The sequence below is a fragment of the Oncorhynchus kisutch genome, unplaced genomic scaffold (assembly GCF_002021735.2).
Source record: "Oncorhynchus kisutch isolate 150728-3 unplaced genomic scaffold, Okis_V2 scaffold3788, whole genome shotgun sequence".
Classification (NCBI taxonomy): domain Eukaryota; kingdom Metazoa; phylum Chordata; class Actinopteri; order Salmoniformes; family Salmonidae; genus Oncorhynchus; species Oncorhynchus kisutch.
The window spans coordinates 231,961-246,123 of NW_022265733.1; the positions used below are offsets into that span (position 1 = coordinate 231,961).

At 51.7% G+C, this 14,163-nt stretch overlaps 1 protein-coding gene across 1 annotated transcript in view; it reads right to left on the bottom strand.

Moving 5' to 3' along the window:
- The window catches only part of fhod1 (formin homology 2 domain containing 1), a 159,438-nt gene that overhangs the window by 132,119 nt on the left and 13,156 nt on the right, over positions 1–14,163 (bottom strand). Inside the window, exon 2 of the mRNA XM_031820953.1 lies at positions 595–701. Within this exon, the coding sequence (XP_031676813.1) occupies positions 595–701 (107 nt within the window). The remainder of the gene's footprint in view (positions 1–594; positions 702–14,163) is intronic.

Genomic DNA, 14,163 nt, shown 5'->3' on the forward strand with positions numbered 1-14,163 from the left:
AAAAGAGAGGAGAGAAGGAGAGGAAAGAAGGAGATCAGTGAAGGAAAAGTCAGAGAGGAGAGAAGGAGAGGAAAGAAGGAGATCAGTGAAGGAAAGGTAAAAGAGAGGAGAGAAGGAGATCAGTGAAGGAAAGGTCAAAGAGAGGAGAGAAGGAAAGGAGAGAAGGAGATCAGTGAAGGAAAAGTCAGAGAGGAGAGAAGGAGAGGAAAGAAGGAGATCAGTGAAGGAAAGGTAAACCAGAAGAAGGAAAGGAGAGAAGGAGATCAGTGAAGGAAAGGTAAACCAGAAGAAGGAGAGGAAAGAAGGAGATCAGTGAAGGAAAGGTCAAAGAGAGGAGAGAAGGAGAGGAAAGAAGGAGATCAGTGAAGGAAAGGTCAAAGAGAGGAGAGAAGGAGAGGAGAGAAGGAGATCAGTGAAGGAAAGGTCAAAGAGAGGAGAGACAGAGAGAAGGAGATCAGTGAAGGAAAGGTCAAAGAGAGGAGAGAAGGAGATGAAAGAAGGAGATCAGTGAAGGAAAGGTCAAAAGAGAGGAGAGAAGGAGAGAAGGAGATCAGTGAAGGTAAACCAGAAGAAGGAAAGGAGAGGTGTCCTTACCCCACGTCGTCATAGAGCTGTTCCACATCATCTTTCTGTTCCCCCAGAGACAGGTCCAGGTCCAGGTAGTTCCCATTGGGGGCCATCTGCAGAGCACACTCCTCCAACTGGGGCGGAACAAAGACAGGGACAGCCATGTTAGCGGGGTGTAGTGAAATATTTACGCAAACAGGCATAAACACAGTCAACATTAGTCAACAACAGTAAACAGTAAACAACAACATAAAAAAAGGAGACTTTATTTTCATATTTTATTACTAGTTTTTTTTTTACCTAGTTAGTTTTGTCTCATCGCTGCAACTCCGGTAAGAACTCGGGAGAGGCGAAGGTCGAGAGCCGTGCGTCCTCCGAAACACAACCCAACCAGGCCGCACTGCTTCTTGACACAATGACCACTTTCATCTGGAAGCCAGCCGCACCAATGTGTCAGAGGAAACAACCTGGTCAGCGTGCACTACACCCAGCCCGCCACAGGAGTCGCTAGTGAGCGATGGGACAAGGACATCCCTGCCGGTCGAACCCTCCCCTGACCCGGACGACGCTTGCACTACCCGGTGGGTCTCCCGGTTGCGGCCGGCTGCGACAGAGCCTGGACTCGAACCCAAAATCTCTAGTGGCAAAGCTAGCACTGCGATGCAGTGCCTTAGACCACTGGGCCACTTGGGAGGCTTTTTTGATATCTTAACATTGGTATCATTGTTCTAACATAGAAAGAGTCCATCTTCCATCTAATTCAGAGGTTAGAATAAATACTCTCCATGTCTAGCATTGATGATTTCATCAGCTTGATTACACCGGCATTGTTGCTCAAATCAAATCAAATTTATTTGTCACATACACATGGTTAGCAGTTGTTAATGCGAGTGTAGCGAAATGCTTGTAACCCCCCCCTGTGCTGTTGTTCTGAGTCAGGATACAACGCCCCTTCACTTTCTATGGAATATACAGGCATAGGCTACCTGCTTTCTACAGACTGTGTGAATCAGGCCTTCATGGTTGAATTACTGCAGAGAAACCCACTACTGAAGGACACCAATAAGAAGAAGAGACTTGCTTGGGCCAAGAACCCCCAGCAATGTACATTAGACCCCTCAGGAGACTGAAAGGATTCAACATGGGTCCCCAGACCCTCAAAAGGTTTTACAGCTGCACCATCGAGAGCATCCTGACCGGTTGCATCACCGCCTGGGTATGGCAACTGCTCGGCATGTGACCGTAAGGCGCTACAGAGGGTAGTGGGAACGGCCCAGTACATCACTGGGGCCAAGCTTCCTGCCATCCAGGACCTATATAATAGGCGGTGTCAGAGGAAAGCCCAAAAAATTGTCAGAGACTCAACAGCTTCTACCCCCCAGCCATTAGAGTGCTGAACAACTCATAAGAATCACCCCCGGACAATTTACATTGACCCCACTGTACACTGCTGCTACTCGCAGTTTGTTTGTTACCTATGCATAGTCACTTCCCCCCCACCTAAATGTACAGATTACCTAAACTAACCTGTACCCCTGCACACTGACTCTGTACCGGTACCCCCTGTATATAGCCTCCACATTGACTCTGTACCGGTACCCCCTGTATATAGCCTCCACACTGACTCTGTACCAGTACCCCTGTATATAGCCTCCACACTGACTCTGTACCCCCTGTATATAGCCTCCACATTGATTCAGTACCGGTACCCCCTGTATATAGCCTCCACATTGACTCAGTACCGGTACCCCCTGTATATAGCCTCCACACTGACTCGGTACCGGTGCCCCCTGTATATAATATAGCCTCCACATTGACTCTGTACCGGTACCCCCTGTATATAGCCTCCACATTGACTCTGTATCGTAACACCCTGTATATAACCTCCACATTGACTCTGTACCGTAACACCCTGTATATAGCCTCCACATTGACTCTGTACCGTAACACCCTGTATATAACCTCCACATTGACTCTGTACCGTAACACCCTGTATATAGCCTCCACATTGACTCTGTACCGGTACCCCCTGTATATAGCCTCCACATTGACTCTGTACCGTAACACCCTGTATATAGCCTCCACATTGACTCTGTACCGTAACACCCTGTATATAGCCTCCACATTGACTCTGTACCGTAACACCCTGTATATAACCTCCACATTGACTCTGTACCGTAACACCCTGTATATAGCCTCCACATTGACTCTGTACCGTAACACCCTGTATATAGCCTCCACATTGACTCTGTACCGTAACACCCTGTATATAGCCTCCACATTGACTCTGTACCGGTACCCCCTGTATATAGCCTCCACATTGACTCTGTACCGGTACCCCCTGTATATAGCCTCCACATTGACTCTGTACCGTAACACCCTGTATATAGCCTCCACATTGACTCTGTACCGTAACACCCTGTATATAGCCTCCACATTGACTCTGTACCGTAACACCCTGTATATAGCCTCCACATTGACTCTGTACCGTAATACCCTGTATATAGCCTCCACATTGACTCTGTACCGGTACCCCCTGTATATAGCCTCCACATTGACTCTGTACCGTAACACCCTGTATATAGCCTCCACATTGACTCTGTACCGGTACCCCCTGTATATAGCCTCCACATTGACTCTGTACCGTAACACCCTGTATATAGCCTCCACATTGACTCTGTACCGTAACACCCTGTATATAGCCTCCACATTGACTCTGTACCGTAACACCCTGTATATAGCCTCCACATTGACTCTGTACCGTAATACCCTGTATATAGCCTCCACATTGACTCTGTACCGGTACCCCCTGTATATAGCCTCCACATTGACTCTGTACCGTAATACCCTGTATATAGCCTCCACATTGACTCTGTACCGGTACCCCCTGTATATAGCCTCCACACTGACTCTGTACCGGTACCCCCTGTATATAGCCTCCACATTGACTCTGTACCGTAATACCCTGTATATAGCCTCCACATTGACTCTGTACCGGTACCCCCTGTATATAGCCTCCACATTGACTCTGTACCGTAACACCCTGTATATAGCCTCCACATTGACTCTGTACCGTAACACCCTGTATATAGCCTCCACATTGACTCTGTACCGTAACACCCTGTATATAGCCTCCACATTGACTCTGTACCGGTACCCCCTGTATATAGCCTCCACATTGACTCTGTACCGTAACACCCTGTATATAGTCTCCACATTGACTCTGTACCGTAACACCCTGTATATAGCCTCCACATTGACTCTGTACCGTAACACCCTGTATATAGCCTCCACATTGACTCTGTACCGGTACCCCCTGTATATAGCCTCCACATTGACTCTGTACCGGTACCCCCCTGTATATAGCCTCCACATTGACTCTGTACCGTAACACCCTGTATATAGCCTCCACATTGACTCTGTACCGTAACACCCTGTATATAGCCTCCACATTGACTCTGTACCGTAACACCCTGTATATAGTCTCCACATTGACTCTGTACCGTAACACCCTGTATATAGCCTCCACATTGACTCTGTACCGTAACACCCTGTATATAGCCTCCACATTGACTCTGTACCGGTACCCCCTGTATATAGCCTCCACATTGACTCTGTACCGGTACCCCCTGTATATAGCCTCCACATTGACTCTGTACCGTAACACCCTGTATATAGCCTCCACATTGACTCTGTACCGTAACACCCTGTATATAGCCTCCACATTGACTCTGTACCGTAACACCCTGTATATAGCCTCCACATTGACTCTGTACCGTAATACCCTGTATATAGCCTCCACATTGACTCTGTACCGGTACCCCCTGTATATAGCCTCCACATTGACTCTGTACCGTAATACCCTGTATATAGCCTCCACATTGACTCTGTACCGGTACCCCCTGTATATAGCCTCCACACTGACTCTGTACCGGTACCCCCTGTATATAGCCTCCACATTGACTCTGTACCGTAATACCCTGTATATAGCCTCCACATTGACTCTGTACCGGTACCCCCTGTATATAGCCTCCACATTGACTCTGTACCGTAACACCCTGTATATAGCCTCCACATTGACTCTGTACCGTAACACCCTGTATATAGCCTCCACATTGACTCTGTACCGTAACACCCTGTATATAGCCTCCACATTGACTCTGTACCGGTACCCCCTGTATATAGCCTCCACATTGACTCTGTACCGTAACACCCTGTATATAGTCTCCACATTGACTCTGTACCGTAACACCCTGTATATAGCCTCCACATTGACTCTGTACCGTAACACCCTGTATATAGCCTCCACATTGACTCTGTACCGGTACCCCCTGTATATAGCCTCCACATTGACTCTGTACCGGTACCCCCTGTATATAGCCTCCACATTGACTCTGTACCGTAACACCCTGTATATAGCCTCCACATTGACTCTGTACCGTAACACCCTGTATATAGCCTCCACATTGACTCTGTACCGTAACACCCTGTATATAGCCTCCACATTGACTCTGTACCGTAATACCCTGTATATAGCCTCCACATTGACTCTGTACCGGTACCCCCTGTATATAGCCTCCACACTGACTCTGTACCGGTACCCCCTGTATATAGCCTCCACATTGACTCTGTACCGTAATACCCTGTATATAGCCTCCACATTGACTCTGTACCGGTACCCCCTGTATATAGCCTCCACATTGACTCTGTACCGTAACACCCTGTATATAGCCTCCACATTGACTCTGTACCGTAACACCCTGTATATAGCCTCCACATTGACTCTGTACCGTAACACCCTGTATATAGCCTCCACATTGACTCTGTACCGGTACCCCCTGTATATAGCCTCCACATTGACTCTGTACCGTAACACCCTGTATATAGTCTCCACATTGACTCTGTACCGTAACACCCTGTATATAGCCTCCACATTGACTCTGTACCGTAACACCCTGTATATAGCCTCCACATTGACTCTGTATAAAGCCTTGTTATTGTTATTCTTATTGTGTTTATCTTAGCCTACTTGGTAAATATTTTCTTCTTCTTGAACTGCACTGTTGGTTAAGGGCTTGTCAGTCAGCATTTCACAGTAAAGGTCTACACTGTTGGTTAAGGGCTTGTCAGTCAGCTTTTCACAGTGAGGTCTACACTGTTGGTTAAGGGCTTGTCATTCAGCATTTCACAGTAAGGTCTACACTGTTGGTTAAGGGCTTGTCAGTCAGCATTTCACAGTAAGGTCTACACTGTTGGTTAAGGGCTTGTCAGTCAGCATTTCACAGTGAGGTCTACACTGTTGGTTAAGGGCTTGTCAGTCAGCATTTCACAGTGAGGTCTACACTGTTGGTTAAGGGCTTGTCAGTCAGCATTTCACAGTAAAAGTCTACACTGTTGGTTAAGGGCTTGTCAGTCAGCATTTCTCAGTAAGGTCTACACTGTTGGTTAAGGGCTTGTCAGTCAGCATTTCACAGTGAGGTCTACACTGTTGGTTAAGGGCTTGTCAGTAAAGCTTTTCACAGTAAGGTCTACACTGTTGGTTAAGGGCTGGTCAGTCAGCATTTCACAGTGAGGTCTATACTGTTGGTTAAGGGCTTGTCAGTCAGCATTTCACAGTAAAGGTCTACAGTTGTGTTCGGCACATGTGGCAAATAGTTTGATTTGATTACACCGGTGGAACTCTGTCTTTTGGTCTGATGAGTCCAAATGTGATTTTTGGTTCCAACCGCCGTGTCTTTGTGAGACGCGCTGTGGGTGAACGGATGATCTCTGCATGTGTGGTTTCCACTGTGAAGCATGGAGGAGGAGGTGTGATGGTGCTTTGCTGGTGACACTGTCTGTGATTTATTTAGAAATCAAGGCACACTTAACCAGCATGGCTACCACAGAATTCTGCAGCAACACACCATCCCATCTGGTTTGGGCTTAGTGGGACTATCATCTGTTTTTCAACAGGACAATGACCCAACACACCTCCAGGCTGTGTACGGGCTATTTGACCAAGAAGGAGAGTGATGGAGTGCTGCATCAGATGACCTGGCCTCCACAATCACCCGACCTCAACCCAATTGAGATGGTTTGGGATGAGTTGGGCCGGAGAGTGATGGAAATGCAGCCAACAAGTGCTCAGCATATGTGGGAATTCCTTCAAGACATTCCAGGTGAAGCTGGTTAAGAGAGTGCCAAGAGCAAGCAAAGGCAAAGGATGGCTACTAATATATTTTATATTTTGATTTGTTTAACACTTTTATGGTTACTACATGACTCCATATGTGTTATTTCATAGTTTTGATGTTTTCACTATTATTCTACAATGTAGAAAATAGTCAAAAATAAAGAAAAGCCCTTGAATGAGTAGATGTGTCTAAACTGTAGACATGTACAGTAGGTTACATACTTTCCAACAGACATGATCACATTAAAGTATGCAGCCTCACAACCTTTAAATGCCAACCAATCCAGATTGTCTTGACAGAATGACAACAATGCCAACCAATCCAGATTGTCTTGACAGAATGACAACAATGCCAACCAAGGGAGGAAAAAAAATAAAAAAAATAAAAAAATTAATAAATCAAGCATACCACAATTAACCAGGTATCCAAACACTGCAGTAGGAACTGAGCTCCAGTAAGCACCATGCTTGAGGAGGGGAGGAAGCTAGCCTGGGTCTGTTTCTGCTCCTTCAGCTTGAGGAGGGAGGAAGCTAGCCTGGGTCTGTTTCTGCTCCTTCAGCTTGAGGAGGGAGGAAGCTAGCCTGGGTCTGTTTCTGCTCCTTCAGCTTGAGGAGGGAGGAAGCTAGCCTGGGTCTGTTTCTGCTCCTTCAGCTTGAGGAGGGGAGGAAGCTAGCCTGGGCCGGTTTCTGCTCTTCAGCTTGAGGAGGGAGGAAGCTAGCCTGGGTCTGTTTCTGCTCCTTCAGCTTGAGGAGGGGAGGAAGCTAGCCTGGGTCTGTTTCTGCTCCTTCAGCTTGAGGAGGGGAGGAAGCTAGCCTGGGTCTGTTTCTGCTCCTTCAGCTTGAGGAGGGGAGGAAGCTAGCCTGGGTCTGTTTCTGCTCCTTCAGCTTGAGGAGGGAGGAAGCTAGCCTGGGTCTGTTTCTGCTCCTTCAGCTTGAGGAGGGGAGGAAGCTAGCCTGGGTCTGTTTCTGCTCCTTCAGCTTGAGGAGGGAGGAAGCTAGCCTGGGTCTGTTTCTGCTCCTTCAGCTTGAGGAGGGAGGAAGCTAGCCTGGGTCTGTTTCTGCTCCTTCAGCTTGAGGAGGGAGGAAGCTAGCCTGGGTCTGTTTCTGCTCTTTCAGCTTGAGGAGGGAGGAAGCTAGCCTGGGTCTGTTTCTGCTCCTTCAGCTTGAGGAGGGGAGGAAGCTAGCCTGGGTCTGTTTCTGCTCCTTCAGCTTGAGGAGGGAGGAAGCTAGCCTGGGTCTGTTTCTGCTCCTTCAGCTTGAGGAGGGGAGGAGGCTAGCCTGGGTCTGTTTCTGCTCCTTCAGCTTGAGGGGGGAGGAAGCTAGCCTGGGTCTGTTTCTGCTCCTTCAGCTTGAGGGGGGGGGAGGAAGCTAGCCTGGGTCTGTTTCTGCTCCTTCAGCTTGAGGAGGGAGGAAGCTAGCCTGGGTCTGTTTCTGCTCCTTCAGCTTGAGGAGGGAGGAAGCTAGCCTGGGTCTGTTTCTGCTCCTTCAGCTTGAGGAGGGAGGAAGCTAGCCTGGGTCTGTTTCTGCTCCTTCAGCTTGAGGAGGGAGGAAGCTAGCCTGGGTCTGTTTCTGCTCCTTCAGCTTGAGGAGGGAGGAAGCTAGCCTGGGTCTGTTTCTGCTCCTTCAGCTTGAGGAGGGAGGAAGCTAGCCTGGGTCTGTTTCTGCTCCTTCAGCTTGAGGAGGGAGGAAGCTAGCCTGGGTCTGTTTCTGCTCCTTCAGCTTGAGGAGGGAGGAAGCTAGCCTGGGTCTGTTTCTGCTCCTTCAGCTTGAGGAGGGAGGAAGCTAGCCTGGGTCTGTTTCTGCTCCTTCAGCTTGAGGAGGGGAGGAGGCTAGCCTGGGTCTGTTTCTGCTCCTTCAGCTTGAGGAGGGGAGGAAGCTAGCCTGGGTCTGTTTCTGCTCCTTCAGCTTGAGGAGGGGAGGAAGCTAGCCTGGGTCTGTTTCTGCTCCTTCAGCTTGAGGAGGGAGGAAGCTAGCCTGGGTCTGTTTCTGCTCCTTCAGCTTGAGGAGGGAGGAAGCTAGCCTGGGTCTGTTTCTGCTCCTTCAGCTTGAGGAGGGAGGAAGCTAGCCTGGGTCTGTTTCTGCTCCTTCAGCTTGAGGAGGGAGGAAGCTAGCCTGGGTCTGTTTCTGCTCCTTCAGCTTGAGGAGGGAGGAAGCTAGCCGGGGTCTGTTTCTGCTCCTTCAGCTTGAGGAGGGAGGAAGCTAGCCTGGGTCTGTTTCTGCTCCTTCAGCTTGAGGAGGGAGGAAGCTAGCCTGGGTCTGTTTCTGCTCCTTTAACTTGAGGAGGGAGGAAGCTAGCCTGGTCTGTTTCTGCTCCTTCAGCTTGAGGAGGGAGGAAGCTAGCCTGGGTCTGTTTCTGCTCCTTCAGCTTGAGGAGGGAGGAAGCTAGCCTGGGTCTGTTTCTGCTCCTTCAGCTTGAGGAGGGGAGGAGGCTAGCCTGGGTCTGTTTCTGCTCCTTCAGCTTGAGGAGGGGAGGAGGCTAGCCTGGGTCTGTTTCTGCTCCTTCAGCTTGAGGAGGGAGGAAGCTAGCCTGGGTCTGTTTTTGCTCCTTCAGCTTGAGGAGGGGAGGAAGCTAGCCTGGGCCTGTTTCTGCTCTTTCAGCTTGAGGGGGGAGGAAGCTAGCCTGGGCCTGTTTCTGCTCCTTCAGCTTGAGGCGGGAGGAAGCTAGCCTGGGTCTGTTTCTGCTCCTTCAGCTTGAGGAGGGGAGGAAGCTAGCCTGGGCCTGTTTCTGCTCCTTCAGCTTGAGGGGGGAGGAAGCTAGCCTGGGCCTGTTTCTGCTCCTTCAGCTTGAGGAGGGAGGAAGCTAGCCTGGGTCTGTTTCTGCTCCTTCAGCTTGAGGAGGGGAGGAGGCTAGCCTGGGTCTGTTTCTGCTCCTTCAGCTTGAGGGGGGAGGAAGCTAGCCTGGGTCTGTTTCTGCTCCTTCAGCTTGAGGGGGGGAGGAAGCTAGCCTGGGTCTGTTTCTGCTCCTTCAGCTTGAGGAGGGGAGGAGGCTAGCCTGGGTCTGTTTCTGCTCCTTCAGCTTGAGGAGGGGAGGAAGCTAGCCTGGGTCTGTTTCTGCTCCTTCAGCTTGAGGAGGGGAGGAAGCTAGCCTGGGTTTGTTTCTGCTCCTTCAGCTTGAGGAGGGAGGAAGCTAGCCTGGGTCTGTTTCTGCTCCTTCAGCTTGAGGAGGGAGGAAGCTAGCCTGGGTCTGTTTCTGCTCCTTCAGCTTGAGGAGCAAGGAAGCTAGCCTGGGTCTGTTTCTGCTCCTTCAGCTTGAGGAGGGGAGGAGGCTAGCCTGGGTCTGTTTCTGCTCCTTCAGCTTGAGGGGGGGAGGAAGCTAGCCTGGGTCTGTTTCTGCTCCTTCAGCTTGAGGAGGGAGGAAGCTAGCCTGGGTCTGTTTCTGCTCCTTCAGCTTGAGGAGGGGAGGAAGCTAGCCTGGGTCTGTTTCTGCTCTTCAGCTTGAGGGGGGGAGGAAGCTAGACTGGGTCCGTTTCTGCTCCTTCAGCTTGAGGAGGGGAGGAAGCTAGCGTGGGTCTGTTTCTGCTCCTTCAGCTTGAGGAGGGGAGGAGGCTAGCCTGGGTCTGTTTCTGCTCCTTCAGCTTGAGGGGAGGAAGCTAGCCTGGGTCTGTTTCTGCTCTTCAGCTTGAGGGGGGGAGGAAGCTAGCCTGGGTCCGTTTCTTCTCTCTCAACTCCTTCAGCTTGAGGAGGGAGGAGGCTAGCCTGGGTCTGTTTCTGCTCCTTCAGCTTGAGGGGGGAGGAAGCTAGCCTGGGTCTGTTTCTGCTCCTTCAGCTTGAGGAGGGAGGAAGCTAGACTGGGTCCGTTTCTGCTCCTTCAGCTTGAGGAGGGGAGGAAGCTAGCCTGGGTCTGTTTCTGCTCCTTCAGCTTGAGGAGGGAGGAAGCTAGACTGGGTCCGTTTCTGCTCCTTCAGCTTGAGGAGGGGAGGAAGCTAGCGTGGGTCTGTTTCTGCTCCTTCAGCTTGAGGAGGGGAGGAGGCTAGCCTGGGTCTGTTTCTGCTCCTTCAGCTTGAGGGGAGGAAGCTAGCCTGGGTCTGTTTCTGCTCTTCAGCTTGAGGGGGGGAGGAAGCTAGCCTGGGTCCGTTTCTTCTCTCTCAACTCCTTCAGCTTGAGGAGGGAGGAGGCTAGCCTGGGTCTGTTTCTGCTCCTTCAGCTTGAGGGGGGAGGAAGCTAGCCTGGGTCTGTTTCTGCTCCTTCAGCTTGAGGAGGGAGGAAGCTAGCCTGGGTCTGTTTCTGCTCCTTCAGCTTGAGGAGGGAGGAAGCTAGCCTGGGTCTGTTTCTGCTCCTTCAGCTTGAGGAGGGGAGGAAGCTAGCCTGGGTCTGTTTCTGCTCCTTCAGCTTGAGGAGGGGAGGAAGCTAGCCTGGGTCTGTTTCTGCTCCTTCAGCTTGAGGAGGGAGGAAGCTAGCCTGGGTCTGTTTCTGCTCCTTCAATTTGAGGAGGGGAGGAAGCTAGCCTGGGTCTGTTTCTGCTCCTTCAGCTTGAGGAGGGGAGGAAGCTAGCCTGGGTCTGTTTCTGCTCCTTCAGCTTGAGGAGAGGAGGAAGCTAGCCTGGGTCTGTTTCTGCTCCTTCAGCTTGAGGAGGGGAGGAAGCTAGCCTGGGTCTGTTTCTGCTCCTTCAGCTTGAGGAGGGGAGGAAGCTAGCCTGGGTCTGTTTCTGCTCCTTCAGCTTGAGGAGGGAGGAAGCTAGCCTGGGTCTGTTTCTGCTCCTTCAATTTGAGGAGGGGAGGAAGCTAGCCTGGGTCTGTTTCTGCTCTGTCAACTCCTTCAGCTTGAGGAGGGGAGGAAGCTAGCCTGAGTCTGTTTCTGCTCCTTCAGCTTGAGGAGGGAGGAAGCTAGCCTGGGTCTGTTTCTGCTCCTTCAGCTTGAGGAGGGAGGAAGCTAGCCTGGGTCTGTTTCTGCTCCTTCAGCTTGAGGAGAGGAGGAAGCTAGCCTGGGTCTGTTTCTGCTCCTTCAGCTTGAGGAGGGAGGAAGCTAGCCTGGGTCTGTTTCTGCTCCTTCAATTTGAGGAGGGGAGGAAGCTAGCCTGGGTCTGTTTCTGCTCTGTCAACTCCTTCAGCTTGAGGAGGGGAGGAAGCTAGCCTGAGTCTGTTTCTGCTCCTTCAGCTTGAGGAGGGAGGAAGCTAGCCTGGGTCTGTTTCTGCTCCTTCAGCTTGAGGAGGGAGGAAGCTAGCCTGGGTCTGTTTCTGATCCTTCAGCTTGAGGGAGGAAGCTAGCCTGGGTCTGTTTCTGCTCCTTCAGCTTGAGGAGGGAGGAAGCTAGCCTGGGTCTGTTTCTGCTCCTTCAGCTTGAGGAGGGAGGAAGCTAGCCTGGGTCTGTTTCTGCTCCTTCAGCTTGAGGAGGGAGGAAGCTAGCCTGGGTCTGTTTCTGCTCCTTCAGCTTGAGGAGGGAGGAAGCTAGCCTGGGTCTGTTTCTGCTCCTTCAGCTTGAGGAGGGAGGAAGCTAGCCTGGGTCTGTTTCTGCTCCTTCAGCTTGAGGAGGGGAGGAGGCTAGCCTGGGTCTGTTTCTGCTCCTTCAGCTTGAGGAGGGGAGGAAGCTAGCCTGGGTCTGTTTCTGCTCCTTCAGCTTGAGGAGGGGAGGAAGCTAGCCTGGGTCTGTTTCTGCTCCTTCAGCTTGAGGAGGGAGGAAGCTAGCCTGGGTCTGTTTCTGCTCCTTCAGCTTGAGGAGGGAGGAAGCTAGCCTGGGTCTGTTTCTGCTCCTTCAGCTTGAGGAGGGAGGAAGCTAGCCTGGGTCTGTTTCTGCTCCTTCAGCTTGAGGAGGGAGGAAGCTAGCCGGGGTCTGTTTCTGCTCCTTCAGCTTGAGGAGGGAGGAAGCTAGCCTGGGTCTGTTTCTGCTCCTTCAGCTTGAGGAGGGAGGAAGCTAGCCTGGGTCTGTTTCTGCTCCTTCAACTTGAGGAGGGAGGAAGCTAGCCTGGGTCTGTTTCTGCTCCTTCAGCTTGAGGAGGGAGGAAGCTAGCCTGGGTCTGTTTCTGCTCCTTCAGCTTGAGGAGGGAGGAAGCTAGCCTGGGTCTGTTTCTGCTCCTTCAGCTTGAGGAGGGGAGGAGGCTAGCCTGGGTCTGTTTCTGCTCCTTCAGCTTGAGGAGGGGAGGAGGCTAGCCTGGGTCTGTTTCTGCTCCTTCAGCTTGAGGAGGGAGGAAGCTAGCCTGGGTCTGTTTTTGCTCCTTCAGCTTGAGGAGGGGAGGAAGCTAGCCTGGGCCTGTTTCTGCTCTTTCAGCTTGAGGGGGGAGGAAGCTAGCCTGGGCCTGTTTCTGCTCCTTCAGCTTGAGGAGGGGAGGAAGCTAGCCTGGGCCTGTTTCTGCTCCTTCAGCTTGAGGAGGGGAGGAAGCTAGCCTGGGCCTGTTTCTGCTCCTTCAGCTTGAGGGGGGAGGAAGCTAGCCTGGGCCTGTTTCTGCTCCTTCAGCTTGAGGAGGGAGGAAGCTAGCCTGGGTCTGTTTCTGCTCCTTCAGCTTGAGGGGAGGAAGCTAGCCTGGGTCTGTTTCTGCTCTTCAGCTTGAGGGGGGGAGGAAGCTAGCCTGGGTCCGTTTCTTCTCTCTCAACTCCTTCAGCTTGAGGAGGGAGGAGGCTAGCCTGGGTCTGTTTCTGCTCCTTCAGCTTGAGGGGGGAGGAAGCTAGCCTGGGTCTGTTTCTGCTCCTTCAGCTTGAGGAGGGAGGAAGCTAGCCTGGGTCTGTTTCTGCTCCTTCAGCTTGAGGAGGGAGGAAGCTAGCCTGGGTCTGTTTCTGCTCCTTCAGCTTGAGGAGGGGAGGAAGCTAGCCTGGGTCTGTTTCTGCTCCTTCAGCTTGAGGAGGGGAGGAAGCTAGCCTGGGTCTGTTTCTGCTCCTTCAGCTTGAGGAGGGAGGAAGCTAGCCTGGGTCTGTTTCTGCTCCTTCAATTTGAGGAGGGGAGGAAGCTAGCCTGGGTCTGTTTCTGCTCTGTCAACTCCTTCAGCTTGAGGAGGGGAGGAAGCTAGCCTGAGTCTGTTTCTGCTCCTTCAGCTTGAGGAGGGAGGAAGCTAGCCTGGGTCTGTTTCTGCTCCTTCAGCTTGAGGAGGGAGGAAGCTAGCCTGGGTCTGTTTCTGCTCCTTCAGCTTGAGGAGAGGAGGAAGCTAGCCTGGGTCTGTTTCTGCTCCTTCAGCTTGAGGAGGGAGGAAGCTAGCCTGGGTCTGTTTCTGCTCCTTCAATTTGAGGAGGGGAGGAAGCTAGCCTGGGTCTGTTTCTGCTCTGTCAACTCCTTCAGCTTGAGGAGGGGAGGAAGCTAGCCTGAGTCTGTTTCTGCTCCTTCAGCTTGAGGAGGGAGGAAGCTAGCCTGGGTCTGTTTCTGCTCCTTCAGCTTGAGGAGGGAGGAAGCTAGCCTGGGTCTGTTTCTGATCCTTCAGCTTGAGGGAGGAAGCTAGCCTGGGTCTGTTTCTGCTCCTTCAGCTTGAGGAGGGAGGAAGCTAGCCTGGGTCTGTTTCTGCT